Raw genomic sequence first — 24,627 nt, forward strand, 5'->3', positions numbered from 1 at the left:
CCGAATTTCTGAATTTCTGAATTTCTGAATTTCTGAATTTCTGAATTTCTGAATTTCTGAATTTCTGAAAATTTGAATTTCTGAATTTCTGAATTTCTGAATTTCTGAATTTCTGAATTTCTGAATTTCTGAATTTCTGAATTTCTGAATTTCTGAATTTCTGAATTTCTGAATTTCTGAATTTCTGAATTTCTGAATTTCTGAAAATGTGAATTTCTGAATTTCTGAATTTCTGAATTTCTGAATTTCTGAATTTCTGAATTTCTGAATTTCTGAATTTCTGAATTTCTGAATCTCTGAATTTTTGAATTTCTGAATTTCTGAAAATCTGAATTTCTGAATTTCTGAACTTCTGAATTTCTGAATTTCTAAATTTCTGAATTTCTGAATTTCTGAATTTCTGAATTTCTGAATTTCTGAATTTCTGAATTTCTGAATTTCTGAATTTCTGAATTTCTGAATCTCTGAATTTCTGAATCTCTGAATTACTGAATTTCTGAATCTCTGAATTTCTGAACTTCTGAATATCTGAATTTCTGAATTTCTGAATTTCTGAATTTCTGAATTTCTGAATCTCTGAATTTCTGAATTTCTGCATTTCTGAAAATTTGAATTTCTGAAAATCTGAATTTCTGCATTTCTGAATTTCTGAATTTCTGAATGTCTGAATTGCCGAATTTCTGACTTTCTGCATTTCTGAATTTCTGAATTTCTGAATTTCTGAATTTCTGAATCTCTGAATTTCTGAATTTCTGAATTTCTGAATTTCTGAATTCCTGAATTTCTGAATTTCTGAAAATTTGAATTTCTGAATTTCTGAATCTCTGAATTTCTGAATTTCTGAATCCCTCAATTTCTGAATTCCTGAATTACTGAATCTCTGAATTTCTGAATTTCTGAATATCTGAATCTCTGAAAATCTGAATTTCTGAACTTCTGAATTTCTGAATTTCTGAATTTCTGAATTTCTGAATTTCTGAATTTCTGAATTACTGAATTCCTGAATTTCTGAATTTCTGAATTTCTGAATTTCTGAATTTCTGAATTTCTGAATTTCTGAATTTCTGAATTTCTGAATTTCTGAATTTCTGAATTTCTGAAAATTTGAATTTCTGAATTTCTGAATTTCTGAATTTCTGAATTTCTGAATTTCTGAATTTCTGAATTTCTGAATTTCTGAATTTCTGAATTTCTGAATTTCTGAATTTCTGAATTTCTGAATTTCTGAATTTCTGAATTTCTGAATTTCTGAATTTCTGAATTTCTGAATTTCTGAACTTCTGAATTTCTGAATTTCTAAATTTCTGAATTTCTGAATAATTTGAATTTCTGAAAATTTGAAATTCCCAGTTTCCGAATTCCCGAATTTCTCAATTTCTCAATTTTCAGAATCTCAAAAGAAAGTTTTTAAAAAGAAGTGTCTATGAATATGGTCTCTGACATCCAACTCTCGGGCGTTTTCTTTTTTCTGACTTCCGAGTTCCTACTTCCGAACTCCGAAAATTCAATTTTAAATCAACTATCCCGAATGTCTTGTTTTTTCAATCTGAATTCTTTTTAAATTCACCGTTAATGCGCCGTTTCTCGACAATCCCAACACATCCACAGACCGTAAACATTCTATTAGAATTCCACCCAAACCGTCAACTTTGAGCTCATACATCTCGGTTCCTATGAATGATATCAATAAATAGTCAACTAAAAAAATGTTCATCATAATTTCAAATACATTTTGTTAGTTGAACTCTTTTTTATATCTTCTTCAGGAAGTGAGTTATATGGGGCCAAAGTTAAATATTTGGGTGGCACTCTGTTAGGGTGTTTACGGTAACTCGACTTTTTTCAGTTTATTTCATCTTCATCTTCTGTTATCGTCATGTGTGCCAAGGAATCAGCCAGAGCCGTTGCCAAAACAGTGGCCAAGTCTGTGGCCAAGAGCATCGCGAAGTCGGTCGCCAGGACCGTCGCTCGGACTGTCGCTCGGAATGTCGCTCGGACTGTCGCTCGGACTGTAGCTCGGACCGTAGCCAAAACCGCTGCCAAGACCGTCGCTCGGATTGTCCGACGACGAGATTGGAGAAATCCGCAGTAAGTAATCATAACAAAACAAACCGTACCGTAAAACTTGTATTAGAAGGGCCCAGTGTAAAAATGGACACCCTTCAAAATGCGTTTTGAAATTAAAAAATTTCTGTGATTTTTCAGTGAAAAATATTTCGGGAATTTCTCAATTTAAAAGAAAATTGTTTTTTAAAGCACTTTTTTGATTAAAAAGTGCTAGTTTTGATGAAGTTAATAGCTTTTCATGAATTTTGAGCGAGACTTCGTCGAATTTTTCGATTAAAAATTTGGAAAAATGTAGCCGGAAAAATAGAAGGGCCCTCCGGAGGTACCTCGGTACAATAGAAGTGCCGGCTTTTCTAATACCAGTTTTATAGTATATTTAAAAAAAAACGTAATTTCAGAACGGAACGCCGCGCTGATCATCTTCGATCGGAGCAAATACACAAGTGCTCCTCTGAAGCGGAAATTGATGGCGGATGGGACCTGGAAGACGCTTCCGTGGGTGAAGCCCGATGGCTATGTCGACATTTACAGCTCCTCTCCAAGTCAGCGTTTGTCGAGCCACCCGTATGCCAGTAACTGAATACGTTGTAATCATATAAATTACATTTCACAAAATTTATTCTTCTCAAAAGTTTTCGGTTTTTCTAATGTCCCCAAAATCCCCAGATTTTTCACATAACCCTTGCTGGTCGAATTGTGTATTTTCAAATTGTTTTGAAAACTACATGTTCATAATAAATAGATTCTGGGATTAATTTGTTTTCGAAAGATAAAATATCAAAAAAAGATTTTTTAGAGCTCAGAAATCTGTGTTCAGAAAAAATTCTGAGTTCAGAAAAAAGTTCACAGTTCAGAAATCTTTTAGTAAGTGCTACCGTTTTTGACAGATTTGTCGCTCTTTCTGCTTGCTTTGTCAGCTACAGTAATGCCAGAAAAGCTTAAAATCGACGACTTTCTCCATTTTTCTGTTGTTTTGTCTGAAATCAATTGACGATGTTTGTTCTTTGACCTTTTTCGAAATCAGTTAGTGGTTTTTTACGTCACATCGTTTGAACAGTCGAAGGGAATACAAAAAGTTTAAAATTTAAGAGTATGGTGCTGAAACATGGGAAAAATGGGGGTGAACGTATATTTATATGGAACCGCAAAAGTCAAAAAATTGAAAAAATGAAAATAAAAATATTGCTCATTCTTATTTGAAATTTGCTCTGGGTCCCAGAAATCTTTCGTATCGTACTCTTTTTAACCTCCGGTCGATATTTTTTAGAAACTGCAAATTTGGGTTTTTCGCCATTTTTCATGGGTGAACGTATATTGTGAAGCAGTATAGTACAATATCTTTTTTCACAATTTATGCTGTTCCAACTCTCGGGTGCGATTCTCTGAAAAAAGAACTCAATGAGGTTATACAAGATACAATCTTATGGATTTTCTGCTTTCTGCTGGTACTGTAGTACTTTTTCATGCGTTCGGAAAAAAATCTGTAGATGAACCCCAGTAGGATTTGCTGGATGACCTCACTTCTTCTGATGTAGTTCACCTCAGTTGTTGTTGATTTTTGTAAAATGCAGAAGAGAACTCTATTAATAAAGTTTCTTTAATTTTGTAGTCTCTTCCATATTTTTGACTTCGAGGACAACATGTTATCTTGTGTGTTTAGTTCTCTTAATTACTGTATTATTTTGCAGTAAGTAGAAATCCGCTCTCAACGGCTACAGTAGCCCAACACAAAGCAACACATCTGATACCGCATTCCGTCAGAAAACGACATTTGACGTATTTGTATTAGAAAGGCCTACCCTTCTATTTTTCTCGGGCACCTCCGGAGGGCCCTTCTATTACAGTGGCCTTTCAATAAGAGGGGGCTCTTCTATTTGTCCGACCATTTTTCCCAGAAATTTTTCATTGAAAAATTCGACAAATTTTCGTTTAAAATTCGTGAAAATCTGTCAAATTCTTCAAAATTGATCAATTTCCAATCAAAAAATAGTGTTTCAACAAATTTATGTAAAATTTCGGAATTTCCGGAAAATTTTTCACTGAAAACGTACTAAAATTTTGTAATTTCAAGACATATTTTAGAGGGGGATCCTTCTTCACAGGGGCCCTTCTATTACGGAGGCCCTTCTATTAAAGGGGCCCTTCTAATACAGGTTTGACGGTGACTTATGAAGAAATGAAAACCAAAGAGTTTTTTTCCTCCATTCTTTTTCTGTAACTTCTGAGAATTTATACGGGCCAGCTCAAATTGATTAACTGAACAGTGAGATACATGATTTATATTTTTGGAAAAAAAAGGAGAATAAGAAAGAGGAAAATATAACCGCAGAAAGCTTTTCCCTCTCTTCATGTTTGATCTTATTCTTTTTGCTCTTCTTTTCTCCGGGGCGAGAACAACAGCGCTCTATTGAAACGGAAATCAACGTGGCTGAATTTAGGCAATAAAAACCAGCTAGTTTATCTTGAGTCTTTTTTTTTCACTGAAACTTTGTATTTGATACAAAATATTCTTTTTAACTTGATTGTTCAAAAATCCAAAGCTTTTAATGGAAGTAAGATTGTTAGAATAGTGACAACCTTTTTTTGGCCCACTTAAGTCTAATCCAAGGTTAATTGGTTCGAGAGATGCATAAGGAAGATGAAGAAGACATCATATCTGACTGGTGAGACTCAGACGGAAATGACATGCAAGGGAAAGTCGCATTTGTGTGTCGGGAGTGTTGGTTGTCCGTATGCATGTCTCTCTCTCTGTTCCTTATTTGCATATTTGAGTTTCTCTCTGCGTTCAAACACTCAAACACAAACCAAAAAATGTTTATGCATCTTTTTTCCTGTTTTTCAGTATTTTTTTCAGTTTTTTTTCAGTTTTTCAGTATTTCCCCCTCCACCCACAACTCTGGAAAGCATAACCTTTTCAATTTTCTATCAACTTTTGAATCCATAGACGACTTAATTTCATTCTCAAAGCAATAAAAGTGTTCAGGGTCAGTAGAGAGTATTGCGAAGGAAGAGGCGGAAAAGAGAGAAACACAGTAAGAGAAATAGTGTGTCGGTAGTATGATACGCGGTGGATGAAGAGGAAAAAAGACTTCTCCTGCTAGTAGTGTGTGTTTTGACGGCTAGTGTGTGTATGTGTGTGTGTGCGTGTTCCTGTGTGTGCGTGTTCCTGTGTGAGGTGAACCGCTGCTCTACTTCTCTCTTTTCATTTTTTTACACGGTCGTGTGGCCTAAAACGCTCTATATATGACCGGAAACTTTCAAATATTTAGGTTTCTGAATTACACCGAAACCCAAATTTTTATTTAAATATGGTCGAAGATCTTTTAGTGGGTTTTAAGAGATTTTGATTTTAAATTGATTCAGCTAGGACATCTAAGTCTCTCGTTATTATATGATCATAAAAAGTTTTTGTTAACTTTGATTTTTGAAAGCGATTTTGTCTGAAAAATGTGATTTTTAAAGATTTTTTTCTCTAATTCTCTTCTTCATTTATCGTTTACGCACCCTGCCTTGTTCTTTTTGCCAATTGAAAAACTACGGTGAGAGGGTGACCCATTAGAAATAATCACAGCTTTTTTATTGATTTTCGCTCATTTTGACCATTTTTAAGGGTCCAGAGCTTGGCTGTCAAATTTCCTATCAATTCCAAAACTTAAGACGATGTCAACCAAATCTGAATCGAAAACTTTGCATCCACATAGATTTTGAGAATTCCTAGTTTTTCAGCTATTTGCCGATTCACGAAAAACATCCCTTTTTCCTCCGTTGTTGTTATGGAAACGTGAAAAAGAGGTGTCTTTCAGAAATTGGCTGACTGAAAAGTTAGGAATCAGCAATAAAACTTGTATGAATGCGGAGTTTTCAATCTAGGTTTGTTTTACCCTTTCCAGAATTTCAAACGTAGTCGGAAACTTGACAGCGGAGCTCTAACCTCTGAAAGTGGTCAAAATGACAGAAAATTAACAGAAAATTATGTTTTTGTGTGTCTTATGACCGGCACTATGTATATTTACCGTAAAAACGCTATTAGATAGCCAAGTTACTCTGTAGTTCGGCGGTGGTCTGGGGTGGCAATGCATTAGGGGCTGGCACTTTATTGTTCGGCGCCAATTTTTTTATGAAATTCATCAAAAACGTTCTTTATTTTCAACTTTTCCATGAAACCACTTTCGAGTTTTTCATGATTGTTCCAATTTTTTAGGAGTCTGATATCAACTTGAACTTTTAAAAACAAATACAGTATCTCCTTTGAGATTGGATAACGCATGAAAACAAGAAAACTTTTTTTTGTCTTATTGACTTCATTAGCTTTTACCACAGTGGCATCATCAGTGGCATTATATTAGGGACTGGCATTCAATTCGGGGGTGACTATCTGATAGAGTTTTCACGGTAACTTCTTTCCGAGAGGAATTTTTAGTATATCGATTTGGCTCTTCCGGATAGTTGATAACACGTTTCCTATGTACTTTTGCAATTTTCCTATATAATAATTTTGCCGGGTATTTTTTTGCTTTTTTCTATCTTCCTTTCATCCTTTTACATTGTGCTTGTATCTCATTTCTCTTTTTTATACTTTTAATCTCTTCTCCCTTTACCGCTGTTGCATAGTTTTCTGACTTCGAACTCAATTCTATGTTCTTGCAGTCTTTCTCATCTTCATCATCTTCATCGCTCGTCGTCATCATGCCAAAGCCATCGTTCAAAGTCGTGGGACACGAGATCGCCAACTGTCAAAGCGTCGAGGCTCCACTCTTCCAAATCGAAATTGGAGGAAAAATTTTGAAAAAGTGGGAGCACGAAATGACGGTATGTTTTAATTTTTAAATTCCAAGATTTAAGTCGAGAATCCTGAAAAAGATGGTCAAACTTAAACAAAGACTAGTCTGTGATTGAAAATAGAAAATTTTTAAAAATAACGAGCCGAACATAATTCAATCTCACACTGATTTTTGAAATTTTCTAATCAGTCTTTTATTCAACAAATGTTCGGACTTCCGTTGTCATCGCTCCTAATGCTAATTGTTCAAAAATTATTATTTGATTGTTAATCAGCTTCATATAATTGCTTTACAGTATGATCAACGTCAAATTCTGGAGGCCTATCGCCAAGAGAATTGCCAAGAGGCGTATGACGGAGAAGCCGATTTTAATATAGACACAATCTATGCCCATAGATATGTCAAAGGAGTCAAATGGTTCCTCATATCCTTCGAAGGATTCGGAGAGCCTTTCTGGCGATATTGGAAAGCCGAATTTGAGTTGGGGGTTGGTATCTTGAGGAGCAAGCTAGTAAACTAAATTCGAAATTTCAGGACTGTCGCCCACTCATTCAAAAGTACGAGAGGAAAATTGAGAGAACCAGAGGCCGTCGTGCTCGCTCCTCGACCATTCGATCGACGCCAACGAGTCGCCGCTCGGAAAGCCGCGGCACGGCAATCCGCCGCTCGAGCTCCTCCGAGGAAGACATCGAGATGTCGGACCAAGAAGTGGAGTTGACGGACAAAGAAGTTCGCAAGATTCGCAGTAAGTATTCATTTTAAAAGTACAGTATATTTAAAAACAACGTTCTTTCAGAAAGAAACTCTTCACTCTTTGTCTATGATAGGAGCAGATTCACAAGTGCTCCATTGAAGAGGATGAGAATGGCAGATGGAAGCTGGAAGACGCTCCCATGGGAGAAGCCTGAGGGCTGGGTGGACATCCCGCTCAAATATTGGAGAGTGTAAAACCGATGTGAGAGTTCAAATGTTCTTTTTATTCCATACCCCCCCCCCCAAACTGATGATTTTAAACCCCTCAATTTCTTTGTACCGAATGACCCCAAAACTTTTGTACTTTTGGAACTATGTGGAAATTCATTTTCTCTCTCTCTCCCTCTCTCTCTCTCTCTCTCTCTCTCTCTCTCTCTCTCTCTCTCTCTCTTTCTCTCTCATCCAAAGTTTTTTCGTTGCTGTTCTCATTCTCGAGCTTTTTTGGTCTGTCTTAATTCTTTCTTGCTTTATTGCGACGATGTTGAACTTGCGCTGATTCAATAAACGAATGAGTAAATAGCATTTTTCTGTTTTTCAAAAAAGATAATCAAAAACAAAAGATATGAAAATAGCTCAACTTAGAAAGGCCTGACCTTTTATTGTTTCGAAGTACATCCGGGGAGTCTTTTTGTTATTAGGTTGGAAGGAAAGTTACTGTCAATTTTTTAATTTGTGAATATCACAAAAAACAAGATTAATCCAAGATTGACAGTATACACCGTCACATGTTGAAAACATTCGGGCAGTTGCCCAGGCGAGCTACCCCCAAACCCTTTCTGCAGTTCCCTGTGCGCTTGCAACGATGCTCCGCTGTTCGGCTGACGACAAGCGCGCCAACCGGGTTTGTTTGAATTAGAGTTAGTTTTTGAACAGCTAATTGTGTCAGTTTTGACGATTTAAGTCAGTTTAGAGTTTTGTCTAAAGTATCTTTTGGTGATATTGTTGTTCTTTATTAATTATACGGAATAATAAATATTATTTTTGTATAAAACCGTGTTTTTCTTTGTATTTTGTGTCTGGACCTTAATACCCCGATTAATCGGAGAGTTTTCTCGTTTTGTAGGGTGTCGCAATAATTTCTCCGAGTTTGAAGGAACCGGCAGAAAATTATTGTGAAATTGATCAACGGAGCAGGTGAAGGCCTATCGGAAAGACAGCAAAAAAGAACGCCGAAAAAACATTCTTTGGAAGTAAAGTGTGTCTTTAGGAATGTCACAACAGTCAAAGAAGAACGCGGAGCATATGGAGTGGGAACAACAGGAGGGAGACGGAGGAAGCAACGGTGGAAGCAAAGGAATCGCTGAAGAAGAAGGAAAGTGGGGAGGCGTGCTGGAACCGGAAAACAGGATGTGCTGGAATCGGCGGAAAAGTCGAGGAAAAGTGCTGCAACTCTGGGAGATGGGAACTCGACGCAGGTATCACTCAGAGAGAGAAAAAGGCTAGTGTTAGCGTTCGCGGAGTTTGTCGATACGGGTGAGAAGTTGATGGAAGACATGCGGGATCAGATATACAGATATACGAAAGTAACTGCGCGTGTGAGAGACGTGGTTCGGTGCAACAGTTCGTGGAACAACTGGCGAAGCGGCACAGAGAGCTAGTCAGTGGGAAATGGGAGAGAATAGTGATGAGAATGATGAGGGATCACGGAATTGAAAATTTCAGCGAGTTGCAGGCAGCTATTAGTGGCGCGGGTCGCATAGAACGAGTAGCAGATGAGGAAGTGCAGAAAAGTGATAATGAGTGGAAATTGTTGCAGGAAAGTTGGGAGCTCCAAAACGACGAGTTGAGACAACAATTGGAGAAGGCCAGAGCCGAAGCAGAAGACTTGCAACTACAATTGGATGCAGTTCAAATAGAGAAAGAAGGGTGTGAGAAGGAAGTGGAAAGACTGGAAAGAGCATGGAAGCTGGAGAGGAAAACGGCGAAGGAACTGCGACAAATGATGGAGCAGTCAACAGGTAACGAAAAAAGAGACCAGGAAAGAAGTTACGTGTTGATTCAGGAGCGTTACAGGAGGCCCGGAACACAATCGGTCGATTCGAGAGGATCATCGAGTGCATGGGCAGAGCCAGAGAGCCAAAAGAGAGGTGAGGCGAAGGGAAACGGAGATATGGGAAGAAAGAAAACAGAAAGTGAAGATGGCTGGCGGAAAAAAGTAGAAGACTGGGATTTCACAAGCGGCGATTACGTTGGTATGCCTAGAGACAGTATGGGAAGAGAGCGCGAGAGTGTGAAGCTGAAAGAGACAAGCGATGTAAAGAAAGGGAAGAGTGAAACGGGCTCCAGTGTGTCGAAGGGAAGTAGCTCAAAGATGATACAGTGCCTGAATAAGCTAATGAGAGCGAACGTGTTGCCAGAGCCAGCGGTGTTTGATGGGAAAGGAGAGTTCAAACGGTCGTTTTTGTTGAAATATCGGCACGTGACTGAAAGGGATGAAGATTTGGTGGCAATATTGGAAGATAAGTTTCTGAAAGTGGCAGCGAGAACACTTTTTAAGTCGCTTCCAAAAAGATTCGAGCGTCCAATTGAAGAACAAGATTAATCCAAGATTAACAGTATGCACCGTCACATGTTGAAAACATTCGGGCAACTTATTGATACGATCCCCCGAAAGCCAGCTAGAATCAAAGCATTACTATAGTGCTAATTTTATCTCATTGGACGTGTGAAATTACTTTCCCTCCTGGTGGCGTTGCATATCTCGGAATGGCCAAAAATAATAGTGCCAAATCAGGAGTTGGAGGGGCATCAAGGAGAACAGTTCAGTTAGAGCGGCCCAGGTGTTACTTGACTTTTTGTGGAACATCGGATTTCGCGTTACGGAAGGAAAGTCAATTCAGTCCTATGCCGCTTTGACTGGATAGCGCTCCATGTTCTTTGAACTCATGACTTTGCCCTTTCATTATTGGTTATCCGGAGATATGCAGCGCCGCCTGGAGGTAAAATAATTTCAAACTGTCGATAAGATTAAAACCGTACTAAAGGAATATTTTGTATCGCGGCCATCTGGCTTTTGGAGAGATCGTATCCCCAAGTTACTTGAATGTTGACAACATGTTGTGGATCACGACGGTGCATACTGTCAATCTTGGATGAATTCTGTTTTCGTGTTATTCACGAAGTAAAAAAATGCACAGTTACTTTCCTTCCAACCTAATAATTTCAATCAGAGGGTGATTTTCTGTTTCTCCAGACACTATTTCCAATATTCCTAATTTAAAAAATTGATGAATTTTCGTTCAAAATCAATTGAAATATATCAATTTTAGCTTAATTTCCTCAAAAATTAGCGTTTCAACGAAATTCTGGAATATTTTTCCGCCCCCCCCCCCTCTTCCCTTAAATAGCGTAGCGACAGTTTGCGTCAAAATCGAGTTTTGACTAATGAAAGAAAAATTTTGAAGAATCGAAAAACAAGTTATTTTTTTATTGGCACAGTTTTTTTTCTTCTTTTCTTTTTTGTTTCTAATTTATTGTTTGTCAAAAATATGTACATGTATATAAAATCGGTATTCAAAAATACAGTCACCGAGTTATGAACATCTTACTTGCGAGATTTACGGAAGAATCCAAAGAAACCCGGCTTCCCTTTCTTCTGGTCCTTTTCAAGCTCCGAAGATTCCAAATCAGCGTTTCCTTTGACGATATCCTCTTTTTTGATACTTGGGAGAACGACAATGTGGACATAGATTCTTGTGATGTGGTCCTAAATCTGAAAACAAAAATTCAAAAAAATTCAATCATAATTTTATTGTCTCACTGATTTGTCGAGGTACTTGTCCAGCTTCTCCGAGCGATCCAAAGTTATTCTATTGACAAGACGGTCATAAATAGGGATTGTGTGAGCACCAACACTCCTTTTGATGTAGTCCACCTCGTTTTTGTACATCTCCATCAAAAGTGGTGTATTCTTCCAAGCCATGGCAAACTTGCACATTTTGTAGAAACCACAGCTGCGTTCATAAACAAACTTTGACCCCTTCAAGACATGTGCCACGAAAAAATTCTCCGGATCCGGCGTCTTTAGAGTATTTGAGACTTTAGCTTCGATGAACTTTTCGAATTCTTCAATAACTCCTCGAACAATTGGGTTGGTCTAAAAACGAAATGTTGTTATTGAAAAAATGAAGTTGGTCGTTTTATAAATGTTAACGGTTGGAAAACTTACATATTTGAGAAATTCCCTTTTCTCTCCACCGGTAATATTAATAAGTTCCCGGCAATGGTCATAGTACCACGCATCAATGTGACAATTGCTGATTCTCCATAAATATGGCACCAAGGTTTCATTTATCTGACAGTCTGCAGATCGACAAATAACGCCAATCATTTCGTCGAGAATTTTGGTTGAAATCAATTTTATGATATTGATTTTCTCGATTTTTAAGCGTGCTGCTGCTTTTTCCTTATCCATCTATAAAAACTTCGGGGTTTTTGGGGTGTTATATTTTTGCTCAATTGTCTGGATTTCTAGATGAGATATCCTAAATGTGTCTACTGATAAAATGATTCTGATCTTATGACAAGCACTTTATCAGTTAACAGATTTCTGTTATCTCTTATAGTAAATGAGATAATTAAAGTGCTAGAATAGGACGGGTTTCAATAAGAGTGCTTACGGCATATGCTGTAAAAAAAACAAAAATAAACAAACAGGAGAACAGGAAAATGTCAGATATTGAAAAAAAAATAATTCATTTCTATTCTGACTCATTTTAGAACCCCGGGATACATACGAAATGACTAAACGCAGCGGACCGTCTCGCACAGATTTCTGGAAGACTGTCATAATGTCTGTGTCTCAATGATTATGCACAAATTGATTTAATGTGTTGCCCGGATTGGTAAACTTTTAAGATACTACAGCTAGAGATGTTTGGAAAATTGAGACATTTTAGAGGAATTTTTCTAATTTTCAGCGGTTGATTATAACGCATAGAATTGAGAAGCTCACAGAAATTTGAAAAAAAAACTGAAAAGCGATGAAACAAACTATGAGCGCCATTCAATGAAATCCTGAAATCAAAATGAGTCATTCTTAAATCAAAATAATACATTGAATACAAGCAGAATTAAACCCAAAAATTCCGAATGAAATGATTTCACCGAACAATATTTCGAACGAATGATTCCGTGTCTGTTCTGACTCAGTGTAAGCCCGCCTGGGGTACATATGAAGGGGTCCTACGCAACCAACCGACCCGCAGAGATTTCTGGGAGACTGTTAGCATATCTGTGTCTCTCATCAATTATGATCCTTTTGTTTTTGCTGACGCATAGTCAGCATAATGTCGATATCATATGAAATTTCGTAATAAAATTTGGGAAACAAATTGATTTTAAGTTGAAAAAGACAGGACAGAAAAAAGTTTGGAAGATAGTTCAGCGGGTAAAATCTCATCGTCATAAAGTTGGTCATCGGTATCTCAGTCGGTAACCACGGCACTTCTGACATTCTGTCCACGAGTTCGAGTCCTCAAGTTGCGCTGTTAGGTTCAATTTAAATGAAGCTTTTTTCGGATGACATATCATTTTCTAACTTTAATTATCTTTTCAAAATCATATAATCTTGTTTATTGCGATCAATTTTGCAGATACCGGTCATACAATGAAATAAACGAAAACGTATTTTTAGTTGTACTTTTCCATTTTCAGGAGTTTGAAGCTTGGCTTTCAAGTTTCGAGTCACTTCGAAATTTCTGAATGATGTAAACAGACCTAAAAATGAAGTTTTGCTTTTTTTACAGAATTTTTAATCGTTTATAGTTTTCAGCTAATTGCCGATTTCTACGAGACACGTTTTTTTTCATGTTCACGACACGAGCATGTCATTTTTGCACAAGGTTGAATTCCCATATAAACGTTTTTACTGCATATTACTTCAGATATCAAAAAAATCGTCATTCTCAAAATTTCAAAAAATTCGAAATTTTCAGTAAAACAAAAACATAAAAATAGGGTCATCCTGAAAATTGAAAACTTATGGATATTTTCAGTACAGCGAAATAGGTTATCATGTTATAACTTTTTTATTGAAGATTAGCAATAATTTTCTGTAAATGTATGGCAATTTAAATTACATTAATTGACACGATCTCGATTAATTAAAAATGGCGTGTCTTCTTTCGCAACTCGTTTGAAAGTAATCGACTTAAGTTTGGCATTCCGTGTATGTTCAGGAGTGTTCAATACAATATGCATATAATCATCTGTGTTTGCAATTCGGAAGTACCAAACTTTTTTCACATCTGAAAAGTTACGGTGGGGCTCTCCGATCAGCATATATAAATATTCGTCAATTGTCGACTCTCGGAACGATAATTCAAATTTTTGGAACTTCGAAGAATTGAGAAGATACTGAAAAGAAAAAGCGAATGATTTTTTTAACTGTAGAACAACTCACTGTTTTCAAATAAGCCACCTCTTCAGAAGATATGGTCTTCACTTGAATTTCCAAATTAGTGAAATGCAAAATATTCATTTCTGGAATTTGCGTCGTTATAGTCAAATAATTGGAGATCAAATGTTCCGCATTATTCCATTGAGTTGTTTTTGATAATTGACCAATTTGAAATGGCAATTCTACAACACTTTGATAGTCGCATTTTGACGGGTACAAAAATTCAATAATCTTCTGAGAATATGTATCAATGGCTGTGAGAATGTTCATTACTTCCATCTGACTCCACGATCCCATTGAGAATTTTCTAGTTTTGAGTGGTTCTTCTAGAAAAATTCTTCTAGAAAAACCATCAGTATCGAGAAGATTTTCGGGTTGCAGGGTGAACAAATTTGTATTTTCGATAACAAAAAAAAGGGTATTTTCGATATCATTAAAAAACGCGACTTTGTGGTCTGTTCCAGGGAATGAAACAATTTTTTTGTTCCAGGGAATTGGAATTTTTTAGAAAGGCACACTTCATTTTGGAACGTGCTATATTCGACATATTTGAATTCGCCATGTTCTAACTCAACAAATGTGCGAATAATGTCATAGCGATAAAAATAACCGCGATCGAAACAAATGGAGTACCTTGCAATATGGGGATTTGGTTTTATGAGAGCAACACACTCTCGGATCCCACGATTCACTTTTCGAAGATTCTCGCTGCAAAAACAGTTTTTACATTTTTAATCCGAAAAAAGGAGAAAATTTGCCTCTATCTGACGAGGGAGGTATTTCAAGTGTCATGTCGCATCTTTTTAGTTGTTGGTTGAATTTTATTTTTCCTGGACTAGCACTAAACGGATAATATAAGGAGCCCATGCGCCGGTAAAGCTGAATGACAAAACTTTTTTTTTGTTTTTTTTTCAGAAAAAAAGTGGGATAAGTCCATTTAAAAAATCATAACTTTGTACAGTTAAAAGATAAAATTATGAACTGACATGTATTTTGTGAAACAGATCAAAAGCTAGAAACGATTTAAAACACATTCTCTGTAGTTTTCGAGCATCGGCCCATTGTCATACAGTGGCGAAAATTAGTGAGTGTCATTTTATATTTTTGTTCAAAACTTTGCGCAAACTAGTCTAATAATCGAACATTTTTTGTTGAATGTAGCTGAACGTTATATACCTAAGTTTTTTGAAACTCAATCAATTTTTGTGTCTTCTGAATTTTCACAGACGTGACGATGATTCCAGAAGAAAAAAAATTTCCTTCAAAATTTTTTAAAAGACCAGCGATATCTATTTTAACCCTAAACACACAATAAAGAGTTGTAGATTCTGCAGAAATTAATCTCTTGTCTCTGGCTTGAGCGCCAAAATTAGAGAGAGAGCCGTCGAAAAAGTACTTTTTTCAGCCATTTTTTAGTCAAAAGTTGCAATTTTGAAGGTTCGACCACTTCGAGCAGTGGTGACCAGCGATATCTATTTTATCCCTAATCACACAATAAAGAGTTGTAGTTTCTGCAGAAATTAATCTCTTGTCTCTGGCTTGAGCGCCAAAATTAGAGAGAGAGCCGTCGAAAAAGTACTTTTTCAGCCATTTTTTAGTCAAAAGTTGCAATTTTGAAGGTTCGACCACTTCGAGCAGTGGTGACCAGCGATATCTATTTTATCCCTAATCACACAATAAAGAGTTGTAGTTTCTGCAGAAATTAATCTCTTGTCTCTGGCTTGAGCGCCAAAATTAGAGAGAGAGCCGTCGAAAAAGTACTTTTTCAGCCATTTTTTAGTCAAAAGTTGCAATTTTGAAGGTTCGACCACTTCGAGCAGTGGTGACCAGCGATATCTATTTTATCCCTAATCACACAATAAAGAGTTGTAGTTTCTGCAGAAATTAATCTCTTGTCTCTGGCTTGAGCGCCAAAATTAGAGAGAGCCGTCGAAAAAGTACTATTTTTAGCCAATTTTTAGTCAAATGTTACATTTTTGAAGGTTCGACCACTTCGAGCAGTGGTGACCAGCGATATCTATATGTTGTCTCTAATCACGCAATAAAGAGTTGTAGTTTCTGCAGAAATTAATCTCTTGTCTCTGGCTTGAGCGCCAAAATTAGAGTGAGCCGTCGAAAAAGTACTATTTTCAGTCATTTTTTAGTCAAAAGTTGCATTTTTGAAGGTTCGACCACTTCGAGCAGTGGTGACCAGCGATATCTATTTTATCCCTAATCACACAATCAAGAGTCGTAGATTCTGCATAAAACAATCCCTAAAACATCTCGAACCCGTGTCGAAAGGATACACTGGTGGGGACCACTTTTTAGCGTGCCTTACAATATTGAAGATAATGTTTATTTATATAAATTTATTCAGTTAACGAAGTTATTAAAAAAATATAATTAAAAAATGGAGGTTGAATCGGCATCTCTTCATTCGCCTCTTAATCTTCTTCTATTGGATCAGGCAGATTCCGATTCCTCAACTGGAGTGTAGCCGGTCCTGGACCATGGAGAACATGTACATCCTGGTCCATTTGTTCCATTGGATCCGCTTTCTGATCTCTCTGGGAGAAGCGATCTGAAATTGTATCATTATTATAATAAATAAATGGAGGTGCGTCTCTTTTGATTGTTTGTTTGTAACTTTGTCTACACATTTTTGATAAGATTGAAAATTAATAGAAATTGACGTGACCCTTTAAAAAAGAGACAGGAGCGAAGCGACGAACAGTAACATAAATAAGTCAAATCGCGCCAAAGGCGCACCAGCCAGCTGTTTGGCGCGGCAAACAGGCTGGTTATTTTAGAAAAAAAGCAAATTATTAGAGGTAGAAATGAGAGATTTTCAATTTAGCTTTCGAAGAAAAACAGTGTGTTTATTTAGTTTTTAGTTTTTGCAAAAAAAACCTTTTCATTCAAAAAAAACACTCACCCCATATCCAGGTTGCCAAGCTTCCAGGTGGTCGTTCTTTTGTTGCTTTTTCATATGTGCTTTGACCAAATCGGGGATCCTGAAATGAATTTGGTTCACAATTGGACTCAATGATGTGGGTAGATGACCATATTTTAGTCCTATATAACGAAATCTGGGTTCACAAAGTGATGAGGTTCCATTTTCAATTAATTCAAATCATTGATTAAGAAAATTACGCTCTCACAAATGAATTCACGGACCTTTGAACGAATTATGGACCCGAGAAAAGATTCCCGGTCATATACTTTGTACAGTATACTACTTAAAAATGGAAAAACAACTAATTTTTCAGTTTAATGTCCCACCGATACATATTCATTTTCGGTATTATTTCAAAACATCAAAACTACTGAAGAAGTATGTTCTCACCTTTAAATTTTTACAGCAACTCGAAGAGAAGTAGAGAAAATAGTCAGAAAAAATAAAGATTACTCTTTCCAAATCCATTCACTGCAGGATTTTTGGAAACAGTAAGAATATTCAGAAAAATAAAGTGTTCTTCCAGAACCCATTCAGAAGGGTTCATAGGAAGAACACAAGGTATGGTGGTACATACACACTGTGCCAGAAGATGACAAATGCCAAAAATGAGAAGAACTGAGAGAGATGACGGAGTGGGCGTGGGTAACGTTCCGTCTGTCAACGTTTTCACTGTTTACGTTCTGTCTTCGAAACGAGTAGACAGGCTAGGTGTGTCTCTCGTTTGGGAAAATATAACAGCAGAAGAAGAGACAATGATCTGCGTCTCCATGGATTTTACTGTACTCTTGCATCACCAAAGAGGCTAAGTTTTTGAATGTTCAAAGTAACGAGCAGAATGGCGAGGAGAGGGAGATATGAAACGGAAGGGTGCAGTTACGTTATATGATATTCAAGTGAACGGGCTGGGGGAGCAAGAGAATCGATAGAAAAATGAAGAAATCTAAGTTCTTGATTAAACAAATTTGTGTTAGTTAAAAGAACATGTCGCAGAAGAGAATGTCGCAGAAGAAGACTGAAGTCGTGTGACGCTTTAAAGGAGGCCAGACACCAAAAAAAAAATTTTCCTGATTTTTTGCATAGAGAACCCCCATGAGGGGTTGAACTCATGACAGGCAGCTCAGGGGTACAGCGCCGCTACCGGCTGAGCTACGGGGGCGCGAAGGCGCCTGACTACCGATGGTCTACATAAGCGCGGCGCGATTTCGTCCCCCGAACTGCCCCCGAAATTTTTGCTGTCTCGCCTCCTTTAATGCACTTTTTTATCACAATAATAACCCCAACGGGTTTTCTAAATAATCAAAGGATCACAGAAGCCACACATTTTCGAAGATACCGTTGTCCTCCAGAAATAGGAAAATAGCTGAAAACTAGGAGTTTCAAAAAATTTTGTAAATGCAAATTTTTAAATTTAGTTCTCTTCAATAAACTTTTCAAACTATCAAAGTGATTGAATACTTGAAATTCGAGCTCCAGACTATTGAAATGGCCAAAATCAACTTTGAAAAACGTTTTTTCATCTATTTAAGGTCAATACATTGATTTGAGCTTATTGTTTTTCATTAGTGCTCCTATGTTTCCCCTGTACTCTGACATTCCCAAAAAGAGCAGCATATTTGAAAAATCAAAGATAAATTTGAAATATATTTCATCAATCTGAAATTTTCCAACAATTTTTTATTAATTTTCTAGCTGAAAAACCTTCAGCTCAAATTAATGTATTAGGTTGGCGGGAAAGTCTTTGTCACTTTTTCAATAGTTTATTTCTCAAAGAAAAAATAACCGAATAATTAATTATATTGTCCATCATTATCAACAACATGTCTCCAACGTTCCCTCAATTTATGGATTCCATTGCGGTAGAATCCAGCCGGGCGTGAGGCAAAGTATTGTTTGAGTGCCGCTTCGACCGCTCCACGGGAATTGAAGCTTCTTCCTTCGAAGGCACGTGTCATATCGCCAAATAACCAATAGTCGGAAGGAGCAAGATCAGGAGAATACGGGGGGTGAGGGAGAACATTCCATCCATATCCCATCAGCTCCTGCTTCACTTGTTTCGAAACATGTGGGCGAGCGTTATCATGTTGATAGTACACTTTCTTGTCTTTCAGGGCCGAACGGTCGACTGCTTTCTTGAGGTTTCGTAGTTGAGTAGTGTAGAGGTCTCCAGTTATTGTTTTGCCCTCGGGCAGAAGTTCCCAGTAGATGGGGCCGTCCACTCCCCACCACACAGAGAGCATAACTTTTTTCGGATGAAGGTCGGGTTTGGGGACATCCTGTGGGCTCTCTCCTTCTCCAACCCACTGGGATTTCCTGTGGTGATTATCGTAGAAGACCCACTTCTCATCTCCGGTTATTAGCCGGTCCAGCCATCGATCGCCCGCGTGGAGAGTGAGAAGAGTAATCGAATCGTCGACTCGGCGGTCAAGGTTGGCTTGAGTCAGGTGATGAGGTATGAATCGACCAAAAAGTTTTCTCATTCCAAGAGACTTCAAACCTTCAAGGACTGTGCTATGGTGAACTCCGAATGTGACAGCTAGTTCACGGCTAGATTGAAATGGATCCGATTGCAATGCGTGCTTCAGCTTGTTGTAGTGAGGGGCATGTGTGTTGTACACATTCTTCAAGAAAGTTTCCGAATCCTTCATCGTGGTGTGAGATAGGAAGAGGTAAATCAAAACATGTCTGATGTGAATAGCAGTGGGAACAAACATATCGTTTCAATTACAGATGAGGAGCAGGGAAGGAAATGGGGACTTGTTTATATGGAAGGTTCTTATCACCTTGTTATTCACTAGAGTCGATATCATACACAGCCTCCATATACGAGAACAGTGATTAAACAAACAGAGTGACAAAGACTTTCCCGCCAACCTAATACCTGCCAAATTATTTTTTCTTTGTAACCCTTTGATAATTTAGAGTTTTGATGAAAATGATTTTTGCATCATTTCCGTATTCTTCTAAAATATTTTCTTGTTAATTAACACAAACATTTTCATTAAACAATCAAGTTTATTTTTCATTTTTCGGTCGATCTCCTTTCTCCCTTATCTGGATGAGTTTAGATTTTCAAGTCATTTTTATTTTCGACCTCCCCCCCCCCCCCCTCATTTGTTATGTTTGCTCTATCTCATTACAACTATCATCAGACAGGTGTTATGATGACCTATTGCCCTTTAGTGGGTACTTGTTTAAAGTCAAAGTGGAACTTAATCACCTTTTATTGCGGTCATAAGAGGTCATACCAACAAAAGTGGACTAATGACGGTAATAATCGCACTAAAAACGATGATGTAAGTGAGCTGTATCTCACAATCTTGTGGGAAAACAGGTGTCAACCCAATCCGACCAATCTACAAAGTGATAATTCCACTCTGAAAAAAGTACCATTTTGGAGGTTTTAAAGCTCTCCGGTCACTGTTTGAAGGCCCGGATTTTGAGAATTTTAATATTCTGGTATCCATACACAGAGATATAATAGTCGCTGTGTATGGGGGTCAGAGTATAAAATTCTTAAACACCAGGCTTTCAAAAAGTGGCCCCAGAGTTCCAGAACCTCCAAAATCTCATTTTTTCAGAGTGAAATTATCATTTTGTGGTTCGGCCAAAGCGTGCTTTTTGGAATTTTTCCAGTTTCTCGTTCCCTGAACTCAACCTTCCTAAAACTGGGAATTTTTTTTCAAAGTTTTCTATGAAGTTTCGTTTACCGGAAAATGTTTATTTATGTGAAATTATTTGTACTGGTTACTACGAAACATTCAGGTCCTATATAGCTGAAGACACAAATATCTGATTCAGCAACAGTCAAAGTGATACTAACTTATCGCTTAAATGATTTTTTTCTAGACCTGATTTTTCTCCATTGTTCTCTCTGTGTATGGGGGTCAGAATCGATGTGTATGGGGGTCAGGTCTCTGTGTATGGGAGTCAGAATAGCAAAATTCTTGAATCCGGGCCTTCAAAAAGTGGCCAGAGAGCTTCAAACCTCCAAAATCTCATTTTTTTTCAGAGTGGAATCATCATTTTGTAGATTGGTCGGATCGGGTTGACACCTGTTTTCCCACAGGATTGTGAGATACAGCCCACTTACATCATCGTTTTTAGTGCGATTATTACCGTCATTAGCCCACTTTTGTTGGTATGACCTCTTCTGAACGCAATAAAAGGTAATTAAGTTCCACTTTGACTTTAAACAATTACCCACTAAAAGACAACAGGCCATCATGACGTTTATCTGATGGTAGTTGTAATGAGAAAAAGCAACAATGACAAAGATGGAAGGTAGAAAAAATGATGACTCTAAAATCTAGACTTCGACAGAAAAATGAAGAATTAATTACAAGAAAAGATTTTAGATGAATACCAAAGTCCTGTGATGCTTTAATGCTTTTTGAAAATAATGCGAAATCAACTTTTGCCAACATTATCTTCCCAACAGGATCTCAGAACTGATCTCGAATGGTCGGTGGCAGGGAGTTCAATGCAGACTCTTATCAGTAGGAACGGCGGAAAATTGAAACTTCTAGAAACGGTTTGACGTCATTAAAGACAATAGCGTACGAGCATGACACTCTGATGGACAAGAAACTCTCGGAAAGATGATATGGTTTTCAATTTATTTATTCGGAAAAAAAATGAATAAGAAAATTATTCTGCTTCCTCTCCATTGGCGACTCTCGAAGTTTTGGCTGCTGGCTCTCCATCCTCTTTTCCAACTGGCTCAAAAACTCGGCGAGCAATTGCTCCTTCCTTCTGTCCCACTCCTTCTTTGCAGCTTCCAGGGCTCTCCAACTTTCTCTTGAAAATAGAAAAAGTCAACAGCAATTATTTTCATTATACACTCACTAAAATGGTACGCCTTCTTGAATGCGTTGAAGAGGTCAGATGCACTAACCGCCCTCATGGCAACTTTCTGGGGGAGCTCCTCTGGCTTCTTTGGGTCGAAGAGATTTTTCAATTTATCTGTAATAGAAGTACATTTTTCGAAAGAAATTAAAATCATTGACTCACTGAACATGGGATCCTTGTAGATCGTGCAATTCTCATAATGCGCCATTGCCTCCTTCCATTTGGATTGGAATTCGGGGGATCCTGGGAAAAAATTCACAGTAATACTTTGTACGATATACTACTTAAAAATGAAAAAAAACTGATTTTTCTAACAGTTTAATGTCCCACCGATACTTATTCATTTTGGTATATTTCCAAAACATTAAAAAAATTATTGAAGAAGTTTGTTCTCACCTTTAACTTTTTATTACAGCTCGAAGAGCAAGAAATAAATATTCAGAAAAATAAAAGTCAATTACTCTTCCTGAATCCATTCACTGCAGGGTTCTGGGAAGAGTAAGAATAATAGATGATCAGAAAAATAAAGTTTCTTCCAGAACCCATTCAAAAGGGTTCATAGGAAGAACACTAGGGCACATACACACTGTGCCAATAGTAACCAAATGACAAAAATGGGAGAAGCGAAGAGAGACGGCGGTGGGGGGCGTGGCTAACGATCTTTCTGTCTACGTTCTCTCTGTTTACGTTCTGTCTTCGTAACGAGTAGACAAGCCAGGTGTGTCCCTCTTCTGGGAAGACATAACAGCAGAAGAAGAGACAATGATCTGCGTCTCCATGGATTTCACTGTACTCTGGCATCACCAAAGAGGCTATGTTTTTGAATGTTCTAAGTAACGAGCAGAATGGCGAGGAGAGGGAGACATGCAACCGAAGGGTACAGTGACGTCATATGATATTCAAATGAACAGGCTGGGGGAGAAAGAAAATCGATATGAATATGTAGGAAATCTTCATTCTTTGAATCATCAAAAGAATACACAAAACAAACAATTTGAAGGGTACATTTTGATAAAAATTGATTTAATTCCTTGATCTTGGTTGACATCACCAGAACCATCTTCGCTTCCTCCAGAACTTTCTGGAAAATTGTTTTAAATAATTTTCAAAACATTTTGCTAATTCATACCTGGATCCTCTGCAGATTGCTCTCCTTCTTTAACGTCGATTTCCACCTCTTGTTGATCATCATATCCATTGTGAGTATTTAGAGCTTCCAAGCTATCGCGAGCTTGTTCGGAGGGGCCTGCTTGATCCTCGTCATCATGATCATTAATGTCTTCAGCAACCATCTCGTGCTCTGGCAGATGCTCGCCTTCTTCCTGTTCCACCTCTTCTTGCACGCCATTGGTAGCTGAGGTGGAAGACGTCAGAACAGAACTGTAATTTGAAGAATTTGGCAATCTTATTCAATCTAAAGAATCCCGTTGTATCTCAATTAAAGCCTTTTTTCGTAAACTTGTCATGATGTTATTTCCTAAATTTCAAGAAAAAAAAAATTACGATTGTCTTCGAATCAGTTTCGGATGTACTGCCGACAGGACCACTTCATAAAACTCCTCCGCACGCTCCAGATCATCCTTTGACATGGGAAGTTGGTCGTAGGGCTCGCGTTCTAAGAAGTAATGAGGTGCAGGATACCCTTGCTGAAATTAAGAGAAACATTTTTGATCTGTTATCTTTACTTTTAAAAATCATCAAATTCTGTGTGTGAGTGAGTTTGTCCGTTTGTTCCCGGGTCGCCGACCTTAGCGAAGTCACTGATGGACCAAAAATTTACAAATTTTCACAGATAACGCGAAATAGCAGCGAGATGATGCCGGACTTTTTTTATTCAGAAAAAAAAACTTGTCTAACATTTTTCAAATACATATCTTCCTATTTTAGTTATTTAAAGTTAAAGAATTACCTTTCTCGAGTCTGCAATAGACCAAAGATTTTCCAACTCCTCAGTGTCCGCCAGTGGTGTATCCTCGAGCAGCCTCGCGGTCATTTCTTGCAGTATCAATTGTCCCACGTTGTTAGTGTATTGCGGAAGAGCCCTGATGATTTCTGTGGGGGTGTCCGGTACGTGTAAGGGTTGTTGAGGAGCAGCGGTAGGTTGTCCGGAGGGGATTTGCTGGTGGGTGGACGACGTTGATGACGATGTTGATGGAAGGCATTGATCTTCATGAGTTGATGGTTGCGGTTGCTGAGGAGCCGGTGGAGAGATGACTGCTTCTTGCGATATATCTTCTTCCTCCTCGTCGTCATGTCCATCAACGTCGACCTCCAGATGAACATGTTCCGATCCGAATGAACTTTGGTGATTCTCATCAACATTTCCACGGTCAAGAGCTTCTTCTGGAACACCTCCTGTCACTTCATTCTGATTCGCTTCGCTGTTTCTAGATACTTTTGTAGCTTCCGAATTAAGAGTGCGTGCAAGACTGAAAGCTGCTTCTGGAGCATCCCGAACTCCTTGATCTTGGTTGACCTCTCCAGAACCATTTTCGCTTCCTCCAGAAGTTTCTGTAAAACGTTTTAAAAATAATTTTCACAACATTTTCCTAATTCATACCTTCTAGCATCCCAACATAGCTCTGAATCAGTTCTGTGGCATCTGAATCAATTTTTTGGCATTCCTCTTCTTCTCTTTCAACTAATCCTTGTGGAATCTGCTCCCGTTCTCTAATGGCCTCGACGTTTTCTCCGCTGACAAAATTGGATGGTTCAGCTTGCCCATCATCATGTGGATTCAAATTGTTAGCCGCTGGTGTTTCCATGTCATCGCTAGTTCGTTCGGAGGTGCTCGCTTCTCCGAACATCACTTCTTCCTCTTCGTGCTCCAAGTCCAT

The 24,627-nt window shown here is 37.8% G+C and overlaps 7 protein-coding genes across 7 annotated transcripts; 3 read left to right on the forward strand and 4 right to left on the reverse strand.

The window, feature by feature from the left end:
* Positions 1–1,876: 1,876 nt before the first annotated feature.
* CBG27523 lies at positions 1,877–2,643 on the forward strand (the record flags this gene model as incomplete). Its single annotated transcript, XM_045239127.1, has 2 exons — positions 1,877–2,088; positions 2,466–2,643. 2 exons carry the CDS (start codon positions 1,877–1,879, stop codon positions 2,641–2,643), a joined length of 390 nt encoding a protein of 129 aa, XP_045099973.1.
* Positions 2,644–6,702: 4,059 nt separating this feature from the next.
* CBG27524 lies at positions 6,703–7,796 on the forward strand (the record flags this gene model as incomplete). The annotated part of the gene is made up of 4 exons (XM_045239128.1): positions 6,703–6,876; positions 7,144–7,335; positions 7,383–7,593; positions 7,645–7,796. 4 exons carry the CDS (start codon positions 6,703–6,705, stop codon positions 7,794–7,796), a joined length of 729 nt encoding a protein of 242 aa, XP_045099974.1.
* Positions 7,797–8,810: 1,014 nt separating this feature from the next.
* On the forward strand, positions 8,811–10,143 carry CBG17319 (the record flags this gene model as incomplete). The annotated part of the gene is made up of 2 exons (XM_002643911.1): positions 8,811–9,016; positions 9,264–10,143. 2 exons carry the CDS (start codon positions 8,811–8,813, stop codon positions 10,141–10,143), a joined length of 1,086 nt encoding a protein of 361 aa, XP_002643957.1.
* Positions 10,144–11,145: 1,002 nt separating this feature from the next.
* Positions 11,146–12,015, reverse strand: CBG27525 (the record flags this gene model as incomplete). Its single annotated transcript, XM_045239129.1, has 3 exons — positions 11,146–11,307; positions 11,362–11,697; positions 11,770–12,015. 3 exons carry the CDS (start codon positions 12,013–12,015, stop codon positions 11,146–11,148), a joined length of 744 nt encoding a protein of 247 aa, XP_045099975.1.
* Positions 12,016–13,682: 1,667 nt separating this feature from the next.
* On the reverse strand, positions 13,683–14,082 carry CBG17321 (the record flags this gene model as incomplete). Its single annotated transcript, XM_002643912.1, has 2 exons — positions 13,683–13,958; positions 14,005–14,082. The coding sequence occupies 2 exons, from the start codon at positions 14,080–14,082 to the stop codon at positions 13,683–13,685; spliced, it is 354 nt and encodes a 117-aa protein (XP_002643958.1).
* Positions 14,083–21,589: 7,507 nt separating this feature from the next.
* Positions 21,590–22,336, reverse strand: CBG17324 (the record flags this gene model as incomplete). The annotated part of the gene is made up of 4 exons (XM_045239130.1): positions 21,590–21,739; positions 21,837–21,904; positions 21,953–22,033; positions 22,252–22,336. 4 exons carry the CDS (start codon positions 22,334–22,336, stop codon positions 21,590–21,592), a joined length of 384 nt encoding a protein of 127 aa, XP_045096166.1.
* Positions 22,337–22,758: 422 nt separating this feature from the next.
* CBG27526 lies at positions 22,759–24,627 on the reverse strand (the record flags this gene model as incomplete). Its single annotated transcript, XM_045239131.1, has 5 exons — positions 22,759–22,871; positions 22,920–23,170; positions 23,294–23,436; positions 23,700–24,301; positions 24,351–24,627. 5 exons carry the CDS (start codon positions 24,625–24,627, stop codon positions 22,759–22,761), a joined length of 1,386 nt encoding a protein of 461 aa, XP_045099976.1.

Source organism: Caenorhabditis briggsae (assembly GCF_000004555.2).
Source record: "Caenorhabditis briggsae complete genome, chrX, whole genome shotgun sequence".
Classification (NCBI taxonomy): Eukaryota; Metazoa; Nematoda; class Chromadorea; order Rhabditida; family Rhabditidae; genus Caenorhabditis; species Caenorhabditis briggsae.